This window comes from Leucopleurus acutus (assembly GCF_964270905.1).
Source record: "Leucopleurus acutus genome assembly, chromosome: 9".
Classification (NCBI taxonomy): Eukaryota; Metazoa; Chordata; class Mammalia; order Artiodactyla; family Delphinidae; genus Leucopleurus; species Leucopleurus acutus.
The window spans coordinates 57,098,245-57,108,951 of NC_139144.1; the positions used below are offsets into that span (position 1 = coordinate 57,098,245).

Here is a 10,707-nt window from a genome sequence, read left to right on the forward strand (position 1 = left end):
CTCTTTCCTTCCTCCTTCTTGCCATTCTCAAGGTCTCTTCCTCTTCTTCTGCCCTCCCCCACTCTTTTTAATAACATCCTTTTTCCCTTTGGGGCTTATGCATAATCCTCAATGATAAATGTGGCAATATCTGGGCCCCACTGGAGTTATAGAGTACTACTAACCCTATATGACAAGAAAGCAGACCTCCCTCCATGTACTTTTAGAAGGGGCTTTAATCATTAAAAATTATAGAACACTTGGCATTCTTTGAAATAAGAGGAAAGAAATAAAACTTAAGGACAATTTGTATCATCCCATAAGCTTTTAGAGTCAGTCATAGTTTTCCATGTGTAGCTGTAAAGAAGCAATGAAAGACAAGATTCTTCTGTGCACGGAATGCATGGTAAAACCACTGGGCAGAATTTCAAAGATGCCCAAAAGAAATATATACAAATTGGGATCTCATAGACTAAAAGCAAGATGTAAGGAAAACTCCTACAATTCTAAATTTTATTTTCCTTTAACTATTTAACTGTAAGAGAAGGTTGACAGGAGAATAAAAATGTGCTGGGAAATGTCTCCTTCCTATTTATGTCAGTGGAACAAAGTTTTGATTGGTGGCAAACTTTATCAATATTGAGCTACTTAGGTTTAACAAATGCACATTAAGGAAAAAAGAAGATGTTTGTGCTATCCTTGCAAAATACTTCTAAAGCTGTAATTCCTAGGAGTCCTTTTCCGCCAGGGAAGCAGTACTGCAGACAACTTATGGTTAAGCTGACTCAGTGCTCCCAAGTGAAACAACCCAATTTTAAGTACAGCTCATCCATGCTTAGGCATATGGATAATTATATTCATAAGAACAGAGCACAGGCACTTCCCTGGTGGCACAGTGGTTAAGAATCTGCCTGCCGAAGCAGGGGACATGGGTTCAAGCCCTGGTCCAGGAAGATCCTACATGCTGCAGAGCAACTAAGTCCACGCACAACAACTACTGAGCCTGCGCTCTAGAGCCCGTGAACCACAACTACTGAGACTGCGTGCCACAACTACTGAAGCCCCCCGCCTAGAGCCCGTGCTCTGCAACAAAAGCCACCGCGATGAGAAGCCCGCGCGCTGCAACAAAGAGCAGCCCCCGCTCGCCGCAACTAGAGAAAAGCCTTTGCAGGGCAACGAAGACCCAATGCAGCCAAAAATTAATTAATTAATTAATTAATTAAAAAACGAATGGAGCACAGCTACTGCTTGCCATCCTGCAACCATCTTGGATTTCCCCATTCATTACTGATTATCAAAACTATAATAAATGGTAGATCTATGTTCTTGGCACTTGACTACTTGAGAAGCTTACAACACTTTCCAGGGAATGAGATAGAAAAATAAGTAGCCCCTCTATTCACCGGCAATAAAGACTTCTGACAAAAAGAAATTCTGCTACTTGTAGAGAAAAGCAATTACTGGCTGCAAAACAAATTATTGAAAATGTATGGGGTGACCACACAGCAAAGTAAACCGCCAAATAACCTCTGATGCTACAGTAAAACTATCATGCCTGGCTAGCAAAGAAGGAGTAACCATTAAGGTGCTCACTCTTAGAAACAGAAATTATGTGATCATCAGTATCAAACCAACAGTAGGACTCAGTAGGTGATATCTTGCCCACATGGGTGTCCAATTAAAAATATATTTTATCCTATTATCTGCAACGTACAATTTTTTCAGCACAAAACATTTCAAGTCAGAGGAAAGGAAGACTGAAATACTTTGAATATTCTAGTTCTGAGTGCTATTTTACAGGGCTGAAATTACTTCAGACTAGGCAGATGAAGGACGGCAAGGTTACCCACAATCAAATATAATTTCTTTGACTACCATTTCTAGACCTTCATGGCACAATAAGCTTTCAGTATGGGCTGATCATCTGATTCAGGATAAAAATAAAGTATGCGTTCAAGTAACTGGCCAGATAGTACAGAAATCTTTTACAATATGGACTCATGCAAACAGAATGATTATTTCACACCAATCAAACTGCCAGTATTTCCACAGAACTAAAATATTAAAATTTTTTCCAAAAATATAACTGTGCAGTTCCATTTAGTGATGAAAACTGAAGTAAGGACACATTAAAAGTAAAATTAAGATGTCTTATACCATCACAGTTCTAGGTTAATGGCTCTATCTTACCTGGTGAGAAGTGATTCTTGAATGAGATTAGATGACTTATAACATTTCTTCCATCTCTACAACTGTTAAGATGCCCCTTATGTAAATTCGAGTAATTTGTAACTTCTGGGAATGTGTTAAATTCAGGTAATTAGGGCACCATTTTGCATTAAGGCAATGTCATAAAATTTCTAAACAGTACTCAAGCAGCCTGGGGGAGTTAATGTTATTTAACAAAAACTCATATAGTGCTTACAGAATATGCAGCACTGTTCTAAGTGCTTTATAAATATTAACTCATTTATACTAAGCAGCTAAGTATACTTAGTAACTAAGTTCTTACAAGCTTAATGAGTATGTGAATTGGCATTTAACAATGAATTAAAGTGAACAACCACTTTCATTCAGTCTTTGAAATTAAGATAATTCGTTTCTGGGACTTCCCTGGTGGCGCAGTGGTTAAGAATCTGCCTGCCAATTCAGGGGACATGGGTTCGATCCCTGGTCTGGGAAGATCCCACATGCCGCGGAGCAACTAAGCACCCACGCTACAACTACTAAGCCTGTGCTCTAGAGCCCGCGAGCCACAACTACTGAGCCCGCGTGCCACAACTACTGAAGCCCACACGCCTATAGCCTGTGCTCTGCAATGAGAAGCCACCGCAATGAGAAGCCCATGCACCGCAGTGAAGAGTAGCCCCCGCTTGCCACAACTAGAGAAAGCACACGCACAACAACGAAGACCCAATGCAGCAAAACAAAAAGATTATTCATTTCTAACAATTAGGGTTATTCCACGGCAACATGAATCTGGTCAGTAACTCTCCTTACTGAAATCCTTGAATCGCTTTCAGGACAAGTCCAAATTCCTCAGCAAGTCATGAAGGTGCTGCAGCATCTATTTTCTTGTTTCCTGTTTTGTTTCATGTGTCCCTTAAATCCTAACTATTTGCAGTTTAAAATGTGTCTTGATGTCACATGCCCATGTACCTCCTGTCCCTTCTGTTTGATATGCCCACCCCTTCCCTTTAATTTGGCCACTTCCTACTCACCCTCAAAACACAGCTCAGGTAACACCTCTCTCTGAGAGCCCTGACTGCTCACCTGGGTTAAGCACTGTCTTCTCTCTTCCACAGCTCTCTGTGATCACCTCCAGAAAATCACACACAAGTACAGAGTGTAATTGCCTATCCATTCATCCATCTTCTTACCTGTCTGTAAATTCCTTAAAGGCTAGAACTGGGTCTTTTATCTCTTAATCCCCAGGGTCTTGCAAAAAATTGGTACACAGTATGAGCTCAAGTATATAAATACATTTTTAATAAACAAATAAACAAATCAATATATACCTTTGTGAGCTGATAGAAAAACATCCTAATTTTATTTCTGAAGTAGAAAGGAAGTTGCTAAACATATTTATGAGTATAAATTATGTCTATTTTAATCACCAAAGAAATAACAAGGTCCATACAGAATTAACTTATGTTTTGGGGTTCAATGACAGCTCTCAACGAAACAAGAAATGACAAATTGCAGGACCACTCCTTAGTTTCCTAACTGTAGGAAGTGTTGGCTTATGACAACTAAGTCTTTACAACTCTAACTGCCAGATTCAGTCCTACTAGTCAGTAATCACTAACTGTAGTTGAGGAGCATGGTAAACTGCTACAGCTCCCAGGTGATCCAGGCATCCAACCAGATGCACTATGTATACCTCACCATGTGAGATAATTGCTTGTCATAATTACTTTGATGATAAGACAGGATCTTCACTGTCATTTCTGACTTGAATGAATAATCTACTCACACTGTTTAACCTAAATCCTACCGATTCATTCACACCTCACCAAAAGCCAGAGTCATTCTTCTCAATAGTGAGGTTTATTCTTATAGGAAGTAGAAGCTGCACAGGCCCCAAGTATCTTCTGTCCCAAGTAGAGAGGCCTAGGAACCAAAAAATCTACAGAAGTGGTATTTCAGAAATGGGGAGAAAAAGGAGGACTGACTGCCTGTTGTCCAAGAGCGGTGGTCTTTACCAACACAGAGAAGGGCAGAGGGTACCTAAAGACATCACCAGCATGAGACAGAGACTCCGGAGTTTAGAGGTGCAATCCTGCAGCATTTTCTGCATCTCTACTTTCTTCCTCTCTGAGAAACTCCTTGTGACTTGTTTTAAAGCACTGTCTATATCAGTAAAAATTCAGATTGTGAAAGACTCTACTGGATAAAAGACCCCACATCTTCAGTGAATAAATTGCATGGAAAAAAGCAAGGAAATGGAGGGGGAAACCATGCATTAAAGAGACTTTAAAAACAAAAAAAAACCTAATTGCAGTTTATAGACATTATCTGGGTCCCGGATCAAACAAACTTAAATATATATATAATATTTATATATTTTATATATTTACATATATTTAACACATTTATATATTTAATACATATTAGCTATGATAATATCATGGTTACATTTTCTAAAAAATCTTCATCTTTTAGAGGTGCATAGTGAAATTTTATAACTGAAATGATATGATTTGCTTCAAAATAATACAGAAAGGGAGAAAAAATAGGTAGGATGTAGATAAAACGAGATTGGCTATGAGATGCTAATGGTTGAAGCTGGGAGTCCATTATAATAGTCTGTCTACTTTTGTGTGTGTGTTTGAAATTTTTTATAATCAAAAGTTGTAAATGAGCATGAGAATATTCCCCTACAGAAATAATTCTAATGTATTGAAAAATAAGACAGTGTCCTATGCTTTTTCAGTCTTACTATGGAAAAAAGTCAAAATGGAAAAGGTTAATTCAAACATTAATTCAAATAAGTAAATAAAATTCAAATAAAAAATAAATAAAATAGGTATTTACCAAACAATTCAAATGATGGGATTCTTCATTAATGCTTGGCATATTAGATTTTCTACTATAATAATGTAGCTAATGGATATTACTATAGCCCTTTAAATTAATTTCTATCATGTTAAAATGTTAACAGAACTAAGTACTTGGCTACAAATACAGATTTAAGTAGTATTTTTCTATTTTTACTTATTTTACACTTACAGATAAATTACTGAGTATCACATCATCAAGATACATCTTAAAATATTAAGAATATATTTATACATGTGAAAATGTTCAGCCTGCCTTTGCTTCAGTGAAGTGTGCAAAATTTTCAACTACATGAACAAGTTCTACCTTAATATGTACTTACAGGTGGGTGAACTGGTTGCCAGGTTGATACATGTAAATACAAAAAATGCTTACATAGCCCCCAAATATTTACTTAAATTAACCAGTAAATTCAAAATAATTTTCAAGTATATCTGTGGATGTGTGATATTGACCTAAATATGGGTAAACGGCAGTTAGATTTTTATTTAAAAACATACTTTATAAATGCCCAATAAGCAACAGGGCCCTAATTACACCCAGAGGACTGCTACCAATGAAGAAAGGGGGGAGCTGGACACCTTTTCTGGAAGGTGGAGGTGAATGGGTACATCTCTGATGTCCACAAATTGAGTGAGCTGAGAACCTTGCAGTTCAGCTTAATTTTAAGGTTTGAGTTTAGTTAGAGATGTCTAGGCTTGTTTTTCCAATTTTCCTACAGTACCAATATTGGCTTAAATCACATAAAGTCTTCTCTCTGAAAATTAAAACAACCACAACAACAATAATGATGATGCAAATCCTGCTCAAATATTATATCCCTTCTTGCCTATGCATGGCTTTTGCCTGGCAGAGGTGAGAGGGTCTCCGCCCCTTCGCTCAGGTTGCCACACAACTGGAGGCAACCCGCACAAACTCCTCTCCAGCAAAGCCCCCGGCCTGTGGCTCTTTTGGGGTTTGTTGCCCCTTTCTCTTCTTTTTTGCACAGGGAGCGCCACGCATGACTCGCATTAGAATTGCACTGGTTTCACCCAAGACATTGCATCTCCAGGGCAACGGAGAGCAAACGCGGGGTCGCGGTGGGCCGGGCCGCGCGGAGGACCACCCCCAGCACCACGCCTCTCACCTGCCCGCCGCCGGGGTCGCCCCGCACCCGCGTATCGAGCGCGTCGTGCCCAGTTTCGTCTTCGCCCGAGCTGTAGATGAGCCGGAGTGGCACGATGCTCTGGCGCTCCAGGAAGCGGTTTTCTTCCCTCCTCTCCAGCTCCGTCAACGAGGCGTCTCCTCCAGGCAGGAAAGGGGGAAGGAGGAATTGGGGAGAAAAGGCGAAAATAATGACCCTGACCCACAATCGTCCATCCTGCGGTCCAACGTCTCCCTTATGAAGATCCCACCTCCCCCTCCCTCCCGGACCCCATCTGGTAAGGATGCAGAGACACAAGACGCAGAGCCTTGGACCAGCTAATCTGAGAGCATCCAGGATCGGGGCCCAGAAGCAGAGCACCCCTCTCCCATCCTCCGCATTCCTCTTTTACTTCAGAAGAAAAACAGGCATTTGACCTAAAGCTTCTAATGCATCCACACCGTATTTTTGCTTCACTTCTCTCCACCCTTCTAAAAAAACAAAAAAATCTCCCTGCGCACTCGGGAAATGGGGATGCCTCTGTACAAATGCGCTTGAGGGCTGCAAAGATGCCCGGAAAATGGTACGTCCTGGAGCCACAGAGGGCGGCGAACTTACCTGCCCGGCCGCAGCCCGCCGGGGGACAGGTCCCCAGAGCGCAGAGCAGCAAGAAGGGCACGGATACAGCCGCCGCCGCCTGCATGGTGCAGCCGTCAGCCCTCCTCGCCCGAGACGCTCAGCTCCTCATGCCCGGGCAGCCGCGTCCGGATCCCGCGCCCCGCGGCCCCGGCTCGCCTGGGCCGCCCCCTCCCAGCCCCGGCCGGTGTTGCGGCGACCGCGGCGCTGCAGCGGCGACCGCGGCGCTGCAGCCTCCACCGCGGCGCTGCCTCAGTGCTGCATTGTGCTCCGCGGGTGCTTCCGCTGGCGGGGGGAGCGAGCGAGTGCTGCATTGGGCGGTTGGCTGTAGCTAAGTGGTTTCTAGCGCCACCCACCTCATCCCCTGGCAGAGGTTCCGGCGGGCGACGAGAGCTCGGCGGGGAGCGAGCGCCGGGTGCACTCTCCTCCGTGCGCGGGCAGGGGCGCGCGCACGAGAGTCAGCTGGGAAATGTAGTTCTCTCTCCACTTCCCGCTTATCTCCAAGACGGCGCGGACTGTCGCGACCTCGTGAGTACAGGGTCATCTACAAACTGGAGACGGGAGGGCGGAAAAGGTCGAAAGAAAGAAAGGTCATCGCTGGCAAGGTCTCCGGGCACCAAGCATACCCGAATGTGCCGACGCGGGAGCCGGGATTCAGGCACTGCGTCCCCAAAGAACTGTAATAATGTTTCCTGCAGATTTAGTAGTTAATTTAAATTATTACCAGGCAATCATGCCCTCAAGAGTACATGGTAAGTTAATCATTCAACAAACATTGTTTGAGCACCTACTATGTGCATGGCAGTTGACAAGAGCAAGGGACTCAACAGTGAAGGACACGGGTATGAGGCAACTGCTGTCAGATATATTGAGTGAATACCGTTTTGTACAGTACAGAGATGTTTTCCTCCTTCCCTGGTAGAATTTTTTTTTTAGTCCCTGCCTCTATTGACATGGTTTCAAGTCCATGCACCATCATGGTGATTTGAAAATACTCTCCGGTGTGTCAGTGTCCCAGCCCAATTGTGTTATCCAGAATTAAATACAACTTAGACATGGTTTCCTAAGCAAACAGTAGAGAGGGACTCTTTTTTCTGTTATCCTAAATTCTTGCCTAAGAGAAGAAGCTATCATATTTCAGTAACCACATCTCACTGAGCTTATTGTCACTTCAAAAAATTTACCCCAAATCTTCAACTAATGAGACCCTTAGGAATTCTATATATGACATGCAACTGAAGCCTGAATAAGGACTACGAAATTTCAATAGTACACTTTAGACCTTGATGCAGAAGTTTCCATAATAGTTACAGTAAAATAAAACTAGAACCCAAGGGCCTGGAAAAGCCCTTTACCTTCATTCCCTGCATTATGGACCCAAATCCTTACCCCAGTTCTCTCAGTTGGGAGAATTAATTTTACAGGTTTTGTAACTGTTCTGCTTCTCTAAGTATACCCCACAATTTTTAAGTTTAACTATTTTGCTGTTTTGAACAATGCCTCCCTGCGCATGTGTTGTGAGCATTTCTCTAAGGCAGATACCAAAACAAGAAATTGCTTGGTTCACAGGGTTTGCGCGTTTTTTAAATGTAATAAATACATGCCTTTAAACCATTCCATCTCCCTGGGACAGAATGGACCTCCTAAGAGGCAAGGTAAGTGAGAAGATTCCTCTGGCACTAAGCTACAGTTTCCCAAGCAATGTGTTATGGGGGCAGAGGAGTGGGAATAAGCTTGTCTCAGTAGCACTTCAAAACACAGCATCCCATCCTATAGGGACACAATCTCCTTTGAATCTCTTGGAAGGTAGTGCATTTCGGGCAACGTCTTTCCTATTTCATATATATATCTCCATATTTGTGGGAATTTTGCTGTTTTTCTTCTTTCATTTGATTCCCACTAGCTAGTTCATTAACACATTTCTCACCTCGCATATTTCTCTTTTTTTTGATGAGAATATTTAAGTTCTATGCTTAGCAAATCTCTATTTAATACCGTTTTTATCAATTGTAGTCACCATTTTTTACATTCGATCTCAGATATTATTCGTCTTATAGCTGAAAGTTGGCATGCTTTTACCAACCTCTGTTTCCCCCATTCCCAGCCTCTGGTACCCACGTTTCTACTCTCTATTTCTATAAGTTTTAATTTTTTTTTTATTCCACATATAAGTGATATCATGCAGTATGTCTTTCTCTGTCTGACTTATTTTACTTATAATGTCTTCAGGTCCATCCATGTTGCCACAAGTAGCAGGATTTCCTTCTTTCCTTCCTTCTAGATACACACACACACACACACACATATATATATATATGGGCTTGGCCAAAAAGTTCGTTCCGTTTTAAGTAAAAATAAGACACATTTTTCATTTTCATGAAGAACTTTATTGAACAACGTATTCCCTAACTGAACGAACTTTTTGGCCAACCCAATATATATACACACACCACTATTCCTTTATCCATTCATTTGTTGATGGACATTTCAGTTGTTTCCACATCTTGGATAGTGTGAATATGCTGCAATGAACATGGGGCTGCAGCAGTTTGGGGGGAAACTTCCACTCCAGCCCCGCCACACCAAGAGTTAGGAGTTACAGGTTTGGAGAGAAACTAAAGCCATAGTTTTTGACCTCCTGAGGCTAATCCTGATTCATAAGGCTACCTGCACCTCTGGATTTTGGATTCACAGATCAAGTCCAAGCCCATTCTTATGTCACCATCAAGGCCCCCAAAAGACATTCTCACTACTTCTGTTTGTTTTTGTACATTTTATTAGAAAGAACTATAAAATAGCCATTTAGACACTTTACCTCTTCAGTATGCAAATATAAATAAGATGTAATATAGGAAACCTTTGTTTTCATATAAGAATAAGTCTGTCCAGTTTCCGCTATACATTATTAAGGTTTCATTCACAGAGCCAAAAAAAGTATGTCTTCTTTGCAAAAATGTCTGTTTAGTTCCTCTGCCCATTTTTAATTGGATTATGTGTGGGTTTTATTTTTGTTTTGTGGGGGTTTTTGTTATTTTTTGTGTTTTGTTTTATTTTGTTTTTTTGCTATTGCATTGTATGAGTTCTTTATATATTTTGGATATTAATCCCTTATCAGATACATGATTTGCAAATATTTTCTCCCATTCAGAAGGCTGACTTTTCGTTTTGTTGATGGGTTCCTTTTCTGTACAGAAGCTTTTTAGTTTAATGTGTCCCACTTATTTATTTTTGCTTTTGTTGCCTATGCTTTTGGTGTCAATTCCAAAAAGTCATCACCAAGACCAATATTAAGGAGCTTATCCCATATGTTTCCTAGTTTCAGGTCTTAGGCTTAAGTGTTATAAGTTTCCAGTCTTACATTTAAGTCTTTAAGCCATTTTAAATTGATTTTTGTGTATGGTATAGAATAGGGGTCTAGTATCATTCTTTTTCATGTGGCTGTCCAGTTTTCCCAACACCATTTACTGAAGAGACTGTCCTTTCTCTATTGTATATTTTTGGCTCCTTTGTTATAAATTAATTGACCATATATGCATGGGTTTATTTCTGGGCTCTCTATTCTGTTCCTTTGATCGATGTGTCTGTTTTTATGCCAATACTCTACTGTTTTGATTACTATTGCTTTGTAATATTGTTTAAAATCAGGAAGTATGATGCCTCCAGACTTGTTTTTCTTTCTCCATGTTGCTTTGGCTATTTGTGGTCCAATACAAGTTTTAGGATTTTTTTGTTTATTTCTGTGAAAAATGTCTTTGGAATTTTGATACAGATTACATTGAATCTGTAGTATGGACATTTTAACAATATTAATTCTTCCAATCCATGAACAAAGGATACCTTTCCATTTACTCGTGTCTTCTTTGATTTCTTCCATCAATGTTTTATAGTTTTCAGTGTACACATTTTTT

At 40.8% G+C, this 10,707-nt stretch overlaps 1 protein-coding gene across 1 annotated transcript in view; it reads right to left on the reverse strand.

Moving 5' to 3' along the window:
• The window catches only part of ADAM22 (ADAM metallopeptidase domain 22), a 241,009-nt gene extending 234,126 nt beyond the window's left edge, over window positions 1-6,883 (reverse strand). The window contains 2 exon segments of the mRNA XM_082845888.1: window positions 6,167-6,324; window positions 6,782-6,883. Of these exon segments, the coding sequence (XP_082702014.1) occupies window positions 6,167-6,324; window positions 6,782-6,866 (243 nt within the window). The 5' untranslated portion in view covers window positions 6,867-6,883.
• Window positions 6,884-10,707: the final 3,824 nt, after the last annotated feature.